General features: G+C 34.2%; 3 protein-coding genes across 3 annotated transcripts; 1 reads left to right on the forward strand and 2 right to left on the reverse strand.

Annotated features, from left to right (window-relative positions):
- Positions 1-275: 275 nt before the first annotated feature.
- On the reverse strand, positions 276-1,927 carry LOC143548174 (protein C2-DOMAIN ABA-RELATED 7-like). The gene is made up of 3 exons (XM_077039414.1): positions 1,720-1,927; positions 754-849; positions 276-658 (listed from the first exon to the last, which is right to left on the reverse strand). The coding sequence occupies exons 1-3, from the start codon at positions 1,828-1,830 to the stop codon at positions 353-355; spliced, it is 513 nt and encodes a 170-aa protein (XP_076895529.1). The 5' UTR covers positions 1,831-1,927; the 3' UTR covers positions 276-352.
- Positions 1,928-3,262: 1,335 nt separating this feature from the next.
- LOC143548175 (protein BCCIP homolog) lies at positions 3,263-5,740 on the reverse strand. Its single transcript, XM_077039415.1, has 8 exons — positions 5,506-5,740; positions 5,350-5,417; positions 5,045-5,269; positions 4,733-4,942; positions 4,527-4,592; positions 4,358-4,447; positions 4,211-4,267; positions 3,263-3,437 (listed from the first exon to the last, which is right to left on the reverse strand). The coding sequence occupies exons 1-8, from the start codon at positions 5,660-5,662 to the stop codon at positions 3,339-3,341; spliced, it is 972 nt and encodes a 323-aa protein (XP_076895530.1). The 5' UTR covers positions 5,663-5,740; the 3' UTR covers positions 3,263-3,338.
- A 7,249-nt stretch (positions 5,741-12,989) lies between these two features.
- LOC143548176 (uncharacterized) lies at positions 12,990-14,571 on the forward strand. Its single transcript, XM_077039416.1, has 2 exons — positions 12,990-13,084; positions 13,171-14,571. The coding sequence occupies exons 1-2, from the start codon at positions 13,052-13,054 to the stop codon at positions 13,693-13,695; spliced, it is 558 nt and encodes a 185-aa protein (XP_076895531.1). The 5' UTR covers positions 12,990-13,051; the 3' UTR covers positions 13,696-14,571.
- The last annotated feature ends 2,323 nt before the right edge of the window (positions 14,572-16,894 follow it).

A 16,894-nucleotide genomic window follows, 5' to 3' on the forward strand; every position in this document is an offset into this window, starting at 1 on the left:
CCGTACTCGTCCAACCAGTTAAACTTGCTAGTTTTGCACCTCTAGCTAACATAAATAGATTGCCTGGTCCAAAAGCCAACAAAGTATATTTGAATGTTGGTGACTTGGTGCATGTGTTCATCGTTTGGAAGTTCGGTTATATTGGCCTTTAAACAGGTGCGACAGTTTAATGCTAAAATACGAAGCCGACACATTTTCATTCAAAACATAACATTGCTTAAAACACATCCTAAGTAGAATAAAACACACTATAATCTTGCTTATTATAATACTAAATTCTAGACTATATTGTACACACAATAAACACCAAAGGAAGAAGAACCAACCATTATAAGTTTACATATGTATACATTTAGACATTTAATCTACGACCGGGAAGAGGAACCAATTCTATTTGGATTACAACTTCACCATATTCAACGTCTTTCAATCTAAGGATCATGTCTTGTACAACTTTATCGTTCTCCCAAACAATCGAACTCTCTTCGACTAGGTAGTTGTGCTTACTAGGTTGGACACGCTCTAGTTTAGTACCGTCTGGGATTTTGTTCATGTTCATTTTCAAGTTCGTTCTAAGGCATTCGATGTACGGCTTTACATCTATTTCCGCCACCCCCATGCTGTCATCGTTACTAAACCTGTCTTTATCGTACACCGCCTAAAACATGTACAACAAACAAATAAAGTTTTGTTTCTTTTAATGGATATTGTATATGTAAATGTAATGCTCTTTTTTTTTTTGGTAAAAGTTACAATATGAATTGGAGCTTTGGTGTCCTTCATGGTGAGAGTCAATTCATCATTCCACACAGGATTGCAGTTTCCCTTGATAACCTTAGTCTTTGTTTTCTACATTAGATCATAAATTAACACAAAATGTACTTATAAAAATAATAAAATAAAAAATACGTGTGATAATAGAATCACGTGTTGCGTTGTCTTGATAAACAATCCAAGGAAAACCTTAATGTCGGTTAGGGATGAGATTTTTCTCCCGAATATCAATACCGTGCCTGTACAAGTACCGAAAAGATATATACGGGACTATTTTCGGTAGTATTGGTATTTCGGTAATTGGTACCGACTGACAAATGTAGATATTTTCTTGGGTATTATGTACCGGTGTCCGTACATTTCTTTCTTGTTTTTCTATAGAAATTTATATGGTTTCTTGATGATTAACCACGAATGCATTTTATACGACTTCTACTTTCTTGATTAACCTTGGTTACAATGAATTCAGTTGACATGATCAATGAAGATTAGAGACTAAAACGGGTACCATACCGAAATACTGGTACCTAACCAATGCATTCGGGACATAAGTGGTCAAACTCTTTTTTTTTTCCTTCATAAACATCATAGACTTTATAGCAAAAAGTCAACGAATTCATGTGACCAAGCAAACATAGATTTGTAACATGGTTCCCCAACATGTTTATTGTTTAACATATAATAGTCAGCGTTACAAAAATCCCGACTAATGCCCGATTAATCCCCATTTGTCTAAAATCTGTAAAAATTGCAAACTTTACATATAAAATTTGAAATATACACGTATTTTTGAAAAATTTACGTATAAATTCCAATCTGACTAATCCCTATTAACTAGAATTAAAAAAAACAACTTATTTTGCAAAGCGGCAACGGTACATATGAATATAGGATCATAACTAAGATGATTTAAAAATTATGAACACATTAAAAAGAGATAAAAACCTGTGTATCCAAGGTTGCAACAAGATACGGATCGCTGGTTTTGGTGTCACGAACAGCAAGATTTATCCCTCTTTTAACTCGTAACTTCAATAATCCCACCACTCCTTCCATAACGATTGATCGATCTATACACCACTTTTTTACGAGTCAACGCTAATTTGATCAAAAATGGTACGTAGGTGATCAAACTCTTAGAGAGAAAGAGAGATTATTATTGTTATTATGAAATGTATTGATCAAAATATTCAAGGAGACCCTTTCAAACTTCGTCACCATCCAACAAATCTCTATATTTTATGTTAAAAGATTTGGACCATAAGTTTCTAGGAATCTAATCCGACATTTGAGAATAACTACTTGGAAACTTGTCTTTTTTGGTTTTAGTGGTTATGGTCAACTAACATGTTTGTGGTTATTCATGTCTCAATTTGATTTTTTTTTTTTTTTGTCAAACCTTTTCACCTTATGATAAGGTTATCCGTAATGGAACGATTAAAAGGAATGACTGGGGTAATAATCCGACATTAATTTATAACTAATGATTTACGCGCCGCAACCGAGGCAGATGGTATAACCCCAGCGTTAAAACACGTATGTTGGTAAAACCCGAGCGTTACAGCGGCGAGTCGACACGAATTTAGACATTATCCGGTAGGCTCGTGACCGTTAGTAAACCTAAGCGTTAAAACCCAAAAAATAAATTAGTCAAGTTAACGTATAAAATATGAACATATAAAAAACTAAAATATTCGACATTTATTTGATCGGTAAACCGGACAGTGATAAAAACCCAGACATTGTCAGTCTCAAGCATTGTGGCGGTAACTCAACACGAATTTGGTCGGCTTATGTTAATTTCGTTACGGTACCGGAGATAAAAAACGGAAAACATATAAAAATTGAGGTGGACTAAATGGGTGGCGTCGTTTGATAAACTCGGGGCGTTAGTAAAACCAGTGCGTTGTGAGTCCTAGATGTCGAGGCTATGAGTCTACGCGAAATTAAAACTCGAGTTTTCGTCACGTTCATTATCATACCGAAATTATAACAATAAAAAAACAAAATTGACGTTCGGTCGGTTAACATTACGTTTGTTATTGTACCGGAAATCAAAAAACAAAATGCGAAGACTAATATTGTGCCGCCAAGTTGCCCCATCGACACTTAGCGTCACCAAACTCCTAAATTATTATATATAATAATATTTATATATTATACTGGATTTTAATTAGTTTATTGTAAATAAGTTAATAATCTACTTAAGGTTTGATGATGATAGTGTTTCACAAATAAATGAGATATTATAACCCGGTTTAAAAGTTATCTGGATTTCGTGCGACTCATGACTTGCTTATTTTTTTTACTATAAAATTGTTTCTTAATTAACCGCGGCTCAGGTACAAGTAGTAACCGCTTCCGGGTCGGGAACACCAGGTCGGTCTAGGTAACCCACCCCACATAATATGTATGCAAAATTTATGCCATCAACTTTCATGGCATCTGTCTTCCAAATACATCTTTCACTAACCACAATAATAATAATAATAATAATAATCAAACAGTTGAAGGAGTTTAAAAATGATAATAATCAAGGAAATAAAATTGCAACATGGTTTAACTTATGATTCTTCTATTAATGAATGCAGTTGTTGTTTGAAACTTGAGACGCGTGACGCTTCGACTGCCATGACTAAACCCATTGACTGGTAGTTTTTCAGCTGCAAGAAAATATGAATAATGCCATCAAATGATGATTCAAGCTGCTCAAGAGCTACTCGAGATCGGCTCGCTAAAAAAGCGAATCGAGCTGAGTTTAAAAAAGAAATTTGTTTAATAAACGAGCATGAACTTGAGCTTCACTTATCGAGCTGAAGCTGGCTCCAGCATATTATTTATCTAACTTAATAAATATATAGTTAAGTAATAGATATTATTTTATATGAAATTATTGTAAAAATAAATAAATAATATACTTTATGTTATATACGAGCTTTATAATTATACTATGCATAAAATATAAATATAAATGTATATAAATTTACTTAATAAATATAAAACGAGTTGAGCCAGAGCCGAACTTGAAAAACCACTCTCGAGTCGAGCTAGAGTTTAAAACATAGCTCAAAACAAGCCAAACTCGAGCTCTTTCGATATAACGAGTGAGGCCACTTGTGAATTACTCGAGATCGGCTCGCTAAAAGCTTGGATAGCGCCGAGCTTAAATGAGCTCGAGCCTGAGATTCACTTATCGAGCTCGACCTTCAAAAACTACATATGAGCTGAGCTCTGCTCTCTATAAGTTAAAACAACCCGAGCCCGAGCTTGAAAAAATATTCACAAGCTAAGGTCAGGCTATAGAAATAGAGCTCAAAACGAGCAGATCCCATGCTTAGTCAAACTCAGGCTCGAGCTCGACTCGTTTACACCACTAATGTAACACTTATTCTCTAAATAGAAGAAACTTATATAACGAGTAAAAATCAAGACTTACCTCATTGGTGGTAACCTGTTGACTGCGCATTGGAAACCTAAAAGACCATGCACTGAGCTGATGCATTAAATAAAATATCAGTATACAAAACATAAATATATATATATAAATACGGTTTTAAAAAATAAGATAAAAGAAGAGAGGTACATTATGAAATATTTCATCTTCCGGCTTCAAGTAAATTACATCTTCTTCATTTGAGCTACTACTGGCTTTCTTTTTCTGGTTTCCCTTATGCTAAAGGTCAATAATATAAAAAAAAAAGTCAAAATGTTGACCAAAAGAAAGATTTGTTATAACTTATAATCCAACATACCTTATACACTTTGCTGACCAATATATAATATTTGAAGCAGAATGACTTCCGAAGCTCCTTTGTCGGCTAACATAAACAAACATTTTATAAATATTTTTCATAAGAATTTAACCATTTTACAGTTATTTTCAAAAATAAAAAAATTTAACTTTTGGCTAATCATGAATTGTTTTTTTAAATATGTTTAAATATTATTCTCATCTAACCTCATCTTCTGTAGCCCATAAGATTTCATCAAACAGACCATCATACAAAGGCGGTAAAAGCTGAGGTGGCAGATTAACGACATATTGCGAGACCAAAAGACCGACACCCGCTGCTTTTTCTCCAAAATACGACTTCAAATTTTCTTTTATATCATTGTCTTGACACATTTTTAATAAAAACTCCTTCACTTCCATCATACATTTACAATCCTGTATAAAAAACAAAACTTTACATTAATAAAGTTAATAAACAATATACAAATTTCAAGATTCTTAGATATTTAAAAATAAACGTTCGGTAGTTTGGTTAACCTTGTATCTGTGCAAGTTAAGAGCAGAAATAAAGCCATAAATTCCGTTATCTTTGTCGTCTTCTATCTTAATTACGGTTCCGACTGTAGTTTGTTGCAAGATTAAGTCTACAAAGCTGCTTAAATCCCATTCTTTATTATCTAAATACGCCTGCAACAAGACCTTGACTCCATGGAAATCATCGGGCTTCGGGTCAAAGAAAGCAAAATCCGCTTGTACAACTCCCTACGATAAAAAATATAATTTTAATAAATCCAAATCATATTTTAAAGATTTAAACTTTATTATGATGACCAAATATTTACCTCGAAATCCTCATCTTCAGAAGAAGAATGCGACTCTTTTCTCTTCGATTTTTTAGTATCGTAATCATCTGTTTTGATACCAATAAGCAAGAATTAGAATGGATTTTATAATAATTAAAATATGACTGAAAAATATATTAATCGGAAAATTCGTGCCTGTAGAGTTGGAGGCAGCTTTTGTGTGCACTGTGAGATCATTATTCTGCTGTTTGGCCTTACGGGCCGATGTAGTTAGAGCCATAGAACGAGCCAAACGAGAGAATGTGGGATGGGGCTTTTGAAACTGAGTTCTTCTTGTTGGCTTACGGGGCATTGTGATTGTACAGGTAACCTAAACGAGTTAGAAGATTATGTTAAACTAAAAATTTTAATATAATGTGTTAAAACGTTAAATTAATACAAGTATGCATAATACTATACAAGTATACATAATACAATCACATCAGTAACACATAAACAAGTGCACCGATATTTCAAAAAGTGTATATTTGTCTAATATATATACACATGTACACATCATGAATGTTTCAATTATCGTATCAGTAACTCGTATAAGCTTCAAAAGTTTTTCCAGTTACAAAACTTTTGAAACCATGATTGCATAGTCATGTACCTTCTTTCGATTTAATTTAAAGCTTATCTCCTTTTAAGATTCCCGTTAAATTATTTTAATCCACCCGTTGTCCCGTTCTGACACGAACCCAAAAAAAAACTTTTTTTTTAATTGATACGTTTCGACCTTAATAAGTTTTCCAGTCCTAATTTAAGCTATACCTGGCAAAATGGACGGGTCGGGTCGGGCAGCTCAAAATGAGTTCGGGTCATTTAGAAAATGGTTCATTTTGGTTCGGGTCATAACAGAATTTGACAAAAAAAAAAATAAATACAGGTCAAGTCGGATTTCACAATTCGTAACAACATCGAACACCATAACATCAGCAATCAATTTGCAGTATTTCCTTTTATTAGTTGTATCTCTCAATCAAAGAAATATTCATAAACTTTGTACAGTAAATAATTCCAACTTGGATTATTAAAGCTAACAGTAAAAAAATATGATTAAAAAATATGCCATTTTATCTTCAAAATCAAACACTAAAAAAAATCTAAAGATTGAAACTTTATAGCTGTGGAAGCTACAAGCTTGAATTAATCGACCCATTCGAAGAACAAAACCTAAAAACAACATACTTTATTGGTTCATCATAATCAAAGAATAGCTAATCCAATCAGTTTAATTATTATCAGCACAAAGTCAGAAACCAATTACCAGTGATGTGTGACTGATGACCGGAGCAACAGCACAATCGGCGGCGGTGTTACGGTAGCAGAGGCGATGGAGGTTCGTTTGCAAGTGTATTATTTTCTTTCAAATTAGACTTGGGCCTTTAGTCCAATAAGGATTGTCATTTGAAGATGGTAAAAGAAAAAAAAAAACCGGGTTGGGCCTGGAAAACCGGTATCCAACCTAAAGGTGAAAAAAAAAACCCGAACCCGGACCGGACCCGAAATAAAGGCCCGGAACCGGTTTTTCAAATACCCGATTTTTTAATACTCGATCCCAATCCCGACCCTACCCGTAGAGTACGGATAGGGTATGCATTTCGGTAGTAAAACCCGAACCCGAACCGGACTCGATCTATATCCAGTAATACTCGAAAACCCAAACCGGTTCCATATCCAGAACCGGGTTTTTCCAATACCCGATGTATACCTGAAAAAATATCTTAAAAATACCCGAAAAATACCCCTAAAAAGTGCAACCTTCTAAAAATCGAATCTATACCCAAAAAATACCCAGAAAAAAGGCCCGAAAAAACCCAAAAATAGGGTTTTTTTTCAATACCCGAAATAGGGTATTCAAATACCTGGTTCTATACCCGACTCGAACCCGATGCATAGGGTATGTTTTTAGAGACAATACCCGGACCCGACCCCGACCCGATTAATGCCAATACCCGTATAACAAACTATAAAATAAAAAGTAAAGGAAATAGAAGAAGGAAAACTCCATCCCACATTGGTAGAGGAAAGGAAAGGAGAGACTTCCACCTTAATATAAATAGGTGTGTAAATTTCTTGTCCCACATCGCTAGATTATAAAACTAACTAGTAAGCACTTTATAAGAAAGAAAATTCCTATGTTAATATTCTTATAAGACATATCACACCCAGTGGTCCTAGTGGAGGGTGCGAAGCACCCGCACGCGCACGCGCTCGGGCGAAGTGCGATGGGCGCAATGTGGCGCTTTGATGGCGCACTTCGCACGCTCGCATCGCCGCGAGCTGCATTAAGGGCCGCCTTAGTACTTTTGTCTCCCATCGCGATACGCGGCAGGTTTGGGTTAGCCTCATCGCGTACCGCGATGACTGATATAATGCTAAATATATATGTTTCCCTTGTTTATTTTATTTAATATTTTAATTGTTTTTGTTCGTTTTTAGTCAAGATTTGTATACTATTAATGTTTTTATGTTTCGTAGGTTTTGGGATTTGATCGTGATTAAAAAGGGCGAAAAACGAGCTAAAACGAGTCGAAACGGAGATCCAGAACGCGTCAGGAAGAACCAGAACAGAGAACCGGTCTGACCGGCCCCCTTGGAGAAGCAAGCCGCGCCGCGCGAAGGGGGAAGGCTAAATGCCCTTAGCGCGGCGCCTAGGGGCTGCTGATGGGTTTTAATTCGTTTTTGCTTAATGTCGGGCCCTGTTTTCGCTATTTAAACACCTTTAACTTAAACCTGACATAACCTGAAAGCCACCAGCCGATTTTGGAGAGTTCTTGGAGCTATTTTACGCGTTTGTTGGTGATTTTGAAAGCGAGAGAACATCCGGTGAAGAGCTACGCGTTCACGTTCGAGTTTACGGGTTTTATCATCTTCGATTCCCCGTTTCTTATACTTTCACCATGGTTTCATCATTATTTGTTTTGTTTGATTTAGCTTTTAATATGCTAGGCTAAATTCCATAGACTGCCTAGGTCGTGATGAACCTTAGTTCGGTTTGATTTTATTTGGATTTTCGTTTCATTATGGATATTATGTTCTAAGTAAACGGTTGAGTTTTGTTTAGTTGATGCGTATGATTGTTTGGTTTTGTTTACTTGAATTTATTGTTTCACATTGCCCTTGTTAATTGTTTCATAGGATAGGGTTTTGTTAGGTCATTTACTGTGTGTTCTTGACTAGTTTATGATTGATATCGATTAAGATCATAGAAACAACAAAATCAATTAAAAAATAAAAGTGAGCTGCTAGTCTAAAAAGCTGTAAAGTGATAGGCTATTAATAGATATTTGCTTGTCGGGATTGATAGATTTAGTTCTTCGTAAGGAGTCCGTCTAGATTTGATTGTCAGCTTAGTCTATTAAATTAATTGGGTTTGCTTTGCTGTCTTTTGAATTTCGCGCTGTAAGGTAGGTTTTCGTCATAAAAGATACTTAGACATAAGCAATTAAATAACCGTAAGGAAGTTTAATATAAAACTGGTGAGTCTTAAAACTTGTTAGAAATCCATAGGCGTCTTCTTGAAGTTCAAGGGTCCTGTTTGGGTTTTCTGTCAAGGGTCTGTCGTATGATCCCGGTTTCATAACTTGCGTTTTTCCATTTAAATTAATAACCGTAACTTTGGGGATTCCGGCCTGGGCAGTTATTTTAATCATCTGATTCAATCCAAGTTTTCTTAATTGTTTTCTTTAGTTTAAAGTAATTGAGTTTAAGTTTAATTAATTAATTAATTAGTTTAAAGTAAAGATTATGTTTTATTATTATTTTTTTAATTTGGGTTTGTTTTAATTAGTTTTAATAATTAGTTTAAATCCCCCTCAAATATTATTAATAAATAGTCGTGTCTTGTAGTTGAGTCTAATTTCCTAGTTTCGTAATTTAAAGAGTCTCGTGGGTTCGATATCCGGACTTACTTCTGTACTAGAGTCGACCGGTTCACTTGCCAGTAAGTAGTTTAAGGGTCTAGAGTGTTACTTAGTGTCTAGATTAGTATAATTTTAGTTATTTATTTTATAACTACTTTTAGCACATCAATGACGTGCAACATTATCCAAATATATGGCGGCGTAGCGATACGCGATAGGTTGATATAGCTACCCATCGCGTACCGCGACGTGGAGGACACGTAGACTGCGACGTGGCGTGCCACGTAGCAGGCCTAGGGCTGACTCGACATAGCTACAAGATTCTTCGGGATACGCGACGGCTTTCTATTTATGGCCATCGCGTACCACGACAGGGTCCGAAACTTACTATAAATAGAAAGGAAACGGGACATTCACAATTTGCTCAAAATTTCTTTCCCTCTCTGAATTTACACACGCATATATTAATATATATTAAGAGTATAATACCGAGTTGTTGTAACGATATCCGATCGAAAGAGATATACACGAATCCGAAAGCTCTGTCTGTTAAGGTATGACATTGTGCCATCGTGTAAAGTTTCTACTCTCGTGATTATCGTTATGATTATTAGTTTTATACTAATCTAGGTATACTACATTGTGTTTATCCTGTGTGCTTAATACCAGGAGGTGTTACTTAATTGTAAACTTGCAAGGTGAGACATTCGAGTTTTTGTACCACTCACATTTGTGTGAGACATCTATTTTCCGACACTGTCATGATGATTTCAAAACCTATAAAACTCATGACAGATGGTCTAAATCTTTTCAAATATATTTTAAAGTATTTTAAATACATTACAGTGATTATTGATTAAGTCTCTGTTGACTTAAGGGATGGTTACTACTGGTATTGTGGGGTTTTGTATACAAGGCTTGCCTACTGGGCTATTACACGTTACTTATTGGACAAGTGTTAGCCAATAAGTAATATGACCACAGTCATAGATACGGTCGAGTGACAAGTACCTTTCGGTAATTCGTAAGCAGGCAGGTGTAAAAACATCTTAATGCTATAACTGTAAAATGTGTCATTTACAAATGAATGTATTCACCAGTATTTCTTGCTGATCAAATACTTTAAACATGTTTCAGGTGACTTATAGAGACAAAGGAATAATGCCTGCGGGCTTCCAGCTTAAATAAGTGGCTTGTCACCAGAATAAAAAAACGTGTTTTGTAAATAAGGGGTTAACCCTATAAAACTTATGTTTGTATCAAAATGGATTAAATTCTCGTTTTATCATAATAATAATCATGGTGTTTTTATAACTCTGATCATTTTTTCTAACTACGGTTCTAATGAAATTTTCCGCTGCAAAATAATTTAATAAACACCGATACCACCAATCAATGTTCACGGCTCCCCTCCCAGGGTATAGGGGTCGGGGGTTGTGACAACCCGATTTTCCAATATCCGTTTATACCCTAACCCAGGTATTTAAAAACCCGATTTGTGAACCTCTAATCCAACTCGGCATGAAACTGGTTTGTAATTGGTTTAGGCCTAACCGGTTTGTAAACCGACCCAACCCGTAGGTTTTACACCAGTTTGTATTCTACTATTCTCGTTCTTGGAGTTTGGTTTATGACCCGAACCCATAGTAAAAAAATGGTTCTTTTGTCTCAAAATAGTTTGTAACCCGACACGAATTGGTTTGACTGGTTTGGAGTTTCGTCTTTCAAAACCGTTTTGGGATGAAACCCGATCTATACATGTTTAATTGTTATATGAGTGCTCTATGTTCCCGAGATTCATAAACGAAAGAATAAAACAAATAAACGAAAGAATAAAAAAAAAGATAGGAAATTAAGGAGAGAAAAGAATGCGAGAGAAAGAAAGACATGTTATTTAACTTTGTGTTCTATTTAACTTTGTGTTCCCGAGTTAGAAAAAGAATTTACTTTCTCTTCATATGCGTGCGCTAAGTTTTCATATCTTCTCTTTTCATATGATTCCATTAAAAACTCATAAACACAAAATTTTCTAGATTCCTTCTATTTCTTTCCGTTTATTCTAGTTATAAAGACTTAAACACTTATCATTGATGCTATCTATTTGAGGATCTTAATTGATTGGCTTAATCTCTAACATGTGATACTTTCGTCCTCATATATTTTTTTTTAATTTGAGCAAATCAAAGACCAAAAAGCTTTTATAAGATTAGAAAAAAATAAAAAAGAAAAATTAGTCACAATATATCATTTTACAATTTCACATACCATGGCATAATGTATTCTTGAATCTTGAGTAAATTACTATTTCGGCTAAGGGGCTGTTTGTTTCACCTCTTAATGGTACCATTCAGACCTGAACATCTGAATCGCTCAGATTCAGACCGTTTGTTTGTTTAAAAATTTCATCTGAATGAAAAATTAAACACCTGAATCGCTCGGAATGAGAACATAGACAACAATAACCCTAACCTAATACACGCTTCTTCTTCTTCTTCATTTGTTATCCCTCCCCACCCTCAACCTTCCAATCATCCTACCTCCTTCCAGTTCGGTGGTGCTGCTGCAGTGATGCTTGCCAATCAGTCTTTCTCATCTACTATCCCTCCCAACCCTCAACCAGGTAATTGTTTTCTTCAATAGCAATTTGAGATTTTTATTTTTGAAATTGATGAATCATTCGATCCGCTATGCATGTATAATGTTTGTGTGTTTGTATTTATAACATGAATTAATTAGATCTATAAGATTAGTCATAATTTTTAGAGATTAGGGTTTCAATTATGGGTGTTCTTTGTTAGAGATTAGGGATGAAATATATATATTGAACTAGCATATATGCAGGTTGAGTGGGTCGGGTAATGACTCAACGATTGGGTAAAAATACTACTTAAAGTTTGTATATTTGGCAAAATGGATGAGTCAGGTTAGGCGGGATAACGGGTCAAAAATGGTTCGGGTCCATAAAACAGTTTGAAATCAAACCGGTTTAGGAGCCGAATAAACTGGTTCGATCCAATCCAGAAACTAGTTTGAAATTAAACTGAACCGCCAATTTATACCCGGTTTGAGAACAAACCGAACCAGCTAAGAGTTAATTTGAGAGACTTTTTAGAGCTGAGAGTTATTTGGCGCTGCTCCGCCTTCGCCCGCGCCTCCCGCATTTCCTCCTGCAGCCACTGCATGTCCTGCTGTAGGTCATTAGTCTGCTGCATTTTTTGTACTTGGTCTGCAAATCTACACTTATTATAGTAACTATTTTCATTATCATGTGTTATGTGTTAATTGTTGATTTATTCATAGATATAGATGTATAAGTACCGTAACACGATGAAATTAGGCCTTTATTAACTGTGAGTAATTAGGCCTTTATTAACTGTGAAATTAGGCCTTTATTAACGAAGAATATGTTTTAGGTTGGCTAACATGACCGGTTATGATCTTATAATCTGACCCGAAACTGTTTTTAAATCTATGTTTTTTATAAGTCATTACAAAAGGCATAAAAAATCAACTTATATATGTTATTTTTTTTTGAATTGTTCAAAGAAATGGCACAAAAAAGAACTAGGACTAATTGGAAACCAGAGAGTGTTGACAAAACATTTCTTGAAACATGTATTCATGAAATAACACTCCATGGACTTCAAGGAGGTAGCCTTAAATCAACATCATGGAAGAATGTAGCAGAAAAACTGAAAACAGAACACAAATTCATTGTGGATAAAAAAACAAATGAAGAACCGGCACGATATCTAAAGGAAAAATTTCAAGCTTGGTCAAAGCTAAAAAACAAAACCGGCAATGTTTATAATCCCGTAACAAACACTTTTAACATGTCCGAAGAAGAATGGAAAATTGAGATTAAGGTATTTCTTTCGTCTAAAAAGTCATTATTATTATTATTATATTTCAATAAGATTATAGTATATTATAATATATTTTTTTCACACAGACCAACAATAAAGTAGAATCTTTGAGAAGTGCGCCACTTCTCTTCCCCGAGCTTTGTGTTCAATTGTTTGAGGGCCCTACTTCAAACGGCTTTGATAGTTGGGAGCCATCTTCTACACTTCCTCATCCTTCTGAGAAAGTTTCTGACCATAATTTAAATAATCTTGAGGATTTCGAATGCACTCAAATGGACCCCCCAACTCAAGGTGTTAGTGAGGAGTCATCCGGTCGGTCTAAAGGGAAACGTAAAGTTAAGGAAACATTTAATTCAAAGCTAATAGAAGTTGGTGACCATATTACCAAGGTGGCAAATATGTTGATTGAAAAACACAATCTTTCTAATGACATGGATGCATGTATGGAGAAGTTGGAGACAATGGGATGGGGAGAATTTGATGCCAAATATCAAACGGCGCTTTTGCTTTTTGGTGAAAGTGCTGATTTAAGAAAAGTGTGGTTACGACTTCCACCGCCCATTTGTGAGACATGGGTTAAGAATGCGGGAGCGAAGTATGGATTGTTTTGATTTTATGTGTCATGGATAGAAGTTATGTGGATGTTTTTTTGGATCTTATGTTGGGATTTTATTTTTATTTTTGGATGTTTTGGATATTTTTTAGGTTATGTTATGTAGGATTTTGTAATGTTCGGTTTGTAGGATGATCTTGTAATGTTATGTGGATGTTATGTTATGGATTACCTGGATGTTATCTTATGAATATTTTTTAAATGTTGGCAATTATTGTGACAGGTAGTCTATGGACTCGGACGATGAGATTATAGTGTTCATTTTTCTTTGTTGGCATTGGCTAGGGTTAGCCTCAAGAAGAACTGAAAGGATAAGAGACTTAAATTCGGCATTAAGCGGTCACGCATATACACAAGAATTGTTGCATGGATCTTCTACCCAATGTTATGAGATGATGCGTCTTTCACGTGATGCATATGTACTTTTGTGCAATCATTTTAAGCAAAGAAATTGGTTGTATAGTAGTAGGTCAATAAGTTTGGAAGAAAAGGTGGCTATGTTTTTGATTGTTATAGGACATAATGAACGTTTTCGAGTGGTTAAACGAAGGTTTCAACACTCAACGGAAACGATTCATAGATGTTTTCATGAGGTCCTAACTGCAATGATGAATTTCGCAAGAGAAGTTATAATTCCAACATCTTCTAATGCAATCACAAATACCTCAGACCGACATAAAAAGCTAAAACGAATATTTCCTGGGGCAATAGGTGCGTTAGATGGAACTCTTATACATGCGGTCGTGCCTGATGATCAACAAACTCGTTATAGGTGAAGAGGAAGAGGTGAATGCTATCAAAATGTGTTAGCAATTTGTGATTTCGATATGATATTCACGTTTGTATGGGCCGGATGGGAGGGCATTTCACATGATTCACGAGTTTTAAAAGAAGTTGCATTTAACCCAAATTCCGGTTTTCCTTTCCCCCCCACCAGGTTATTAATCATTTTTCAACTTTTAGAATTAAATACATTATATATATATATATATATATATATATATATATATATATATATGCAACCGTATTTGTAAAAAAAATTTGATACACATTTACAGACAAATACTACCTTTGCGACGCTGCATACACTAACACTCGTGGATTTATGGCTCCTTACCATAATACGAGGTATTGGTTAGCTGATTTTCGACGAAAACGTGCGTTAACTAAGGAAAAAAGATTCAATCATGCTCACGCACAACTCAGAAATGTTATTGAGCGCACGTATGGTGTTTTGAAGGCTAGATTCCCAATCCTAAAGAGAATGGCTCCCTTTTCATTTCCAATACAAAGAGACATAGTGATTGCATGTTTTGCTGTCCATAACTTTATAAGGAAATGCAATATCCATGATCAATTATTTTTGAACTATGATGAGAACACAATCTTTCCTGAAATACAAGGCGAAGAAAGTGATGGCGAGTTCGTTCACGACATAGAATGAGGTTCACAAGGTGTTGAGTATATGACTACTTTGCGTGACGAGATAGCTACTCGACTAATTTCAAATTAATAAAATTAAAATTGTAAACAAAGTATTAATTTCTATTTAGATTTAGTATGTTTCCATGAATTTTGAAGTAATAATATGCAATTTGAATTTTCAATGATTTTTGTCTTTTCTTTTTATAACTATTTATCATTCATAGTTTTAAACAAAAAGATACATTTCATTTGGCATAAAATAGTTCAGAGGGTAAGATAGTCATTTTGTACAGTTATTCAGATGTCCAACCAAACAGACTTTAACTTGTTCAGATCTTAGTGGTTCAGACCCTCTTAATCATTCAGACCTCTTAATGGTTCAGCACTTAATGGTTCAGCACTTGCCAAACAGCCCCTAAGGTAGTTTGGGCCATTCCTGTTCAGCCCAAAAAGGTTTCATCTAGTATATCAAATTATCTTTTTATTTCTAAATTTGGACGAAATCCGCCGACTTGGGGCGCCAACACCGTCACTGGGCGAATTGTGGGGGGTGGGGGGTTTTTCTCGCCCTGCGATGTCTGTGTGTTTATATTATTATTATATATATGTGATATATATATATATATAGGGGATGGTTCAAGAGAGAAATGAAATTACTGTGAGAAATGAATATGGGCCACTAGTTTTATTTTAGATTTTAAAAGCTCAAGATTAATTAAGAAACTATAAATGCATCTCTCTCTTCAATTAATATATCTATTAAATTAATATAACTAATCAAATTACTATAATTGAAAAATAATAAGAAATCATTTATTTTCTATCCAAATTTTTATCCTACACAAGTACAATTTATTCTACACAAGTACAATTTATTCATACGTTAAAATTTCTTTCTATCCAAATTTTCTTCCAACTCAATATATAAATATTTATCAACACGTATTTACATTATGATGAATAATATAAAAAACTATTTTACATGTGTTAGCATTAACTATCAACAAAAAAAATATAACATATACAAAAATATATAGCCTACACTTGTTCTGAGAATAAGAAAACATATAACATACACACAATTCATCATCAATATATACACACGCACACGAAAGCATATAACCTACACATGAAAACTTTATCCTACACAAATACAATTTATTCATACATTAAAAAAAGTTTCTATTTAAAAAACAATTTCTTCTAACTCAACTTATCAATATTCATTAACACGTAGTTACATTGTGATTTTAAATAATGCAAAAAACAATCTTACATATTTTTGCATTAAATGTGAAATATACAACCTACACAATAACATATAACCCACACTTGTTCTAAGAATAAGAAAACATAACCTACACACGAAAAACATATAACCTACACATATGTAGGATATGTTTATATTTGTGTAGTTTATATAATTGTTGATGTCGAATTTAATATGTAAGTTATATGCTTTTTTGTATATTGTACGTTTTTATTGCTCAAAATAAGTGTAAGTTATATAATTTTGTGTAGGTTGCATATTTATTGCTTATATTTAATGGACACATTTGTATGACATTTTTTTTATTATTTATGAAAACTAAATTAGTGTTTTATCTTTTTAATTATTTTAGTTAAATTATGTAGATATATTAATTAGAGAGATATTTATTATGGTTATATTAGTTGTATTAATTGTAGAGAGATTGTGCATTTATTTTTGCATTTGTATCTTTTTCATTTATATTTAAACTTTTAAAACCTAAAATAAAACTAGTGACTCA

Source organism: Bidens hawaiensis, unplaced genomic scaffold (genome assembly GCF_021521415.1).
Source record: "Bidens hawaiensis isolate Kalapana, Puna unplaced genomic scaffold, B.hawaiensis_p1.1 tig00014923_1, whole genome shotgun sequence".
Lineage (NCBI taxonomy): Eukaryota > Viridiplantae > Streptophyta > Magnoliopsida > Asterales > Asteraceae > Bidens > Bidens hawaiensis.

Coding starts and splice junctions, on each gene's coding strand:
- LOC143548176 (XM_077039416.1), top strand. CDS start 13,052: ATGTCCGAAGAAGAATGGAAAATTGAGATTAAG. Junction 13,085..13,170: donor AATGGAAAATTGAGATTAAG/GTATTTCTTTCG, acceptor TTTTTCACACAG/ACCAACAATAAAGTAGAATC.
- LOC143548175 (XM_077039415.1), bottom strand. CDS start 5,662: ATGCCCCGTAAGCCAACAAGAAGAACTCAGTTTCAAAAGCCCCATCCC. Junction 4,593..4,732: donor TATGGGCTACAGAAGATGAG/GTTAGATGAGAA, acceptor TGTTTATGTTAG/CCGACAAAGGAGCTTCGGAA. Junction 4,268..4,357: donor AAGATGAAATATTTCATAAT/GTACCTCTCTTC, acceptor TTAATGCATCAG/CTCAGTGCATGGTCTTTTAG.
- LOC143548174 (XM_077039414.1), bottom strand. CDS start 1,830: ATGGAAGGAGTGGTGGGATTATTGAAGTTACGAGTTAAAAGAGGGATA. Junction 850..1,719: donor TTGCAACCTTGGATACACAG/GTTTTTATCTCT, acceptor GATCTAATGTAG/AAAACAAAGACTAAGGTTAT. Junction 659..753: donor CCAAAGCTCCAATTCATATT/GTAACTTTTACC, acceptor TACATGTTTTAG/GCGGTGTACGATAAAGACAG.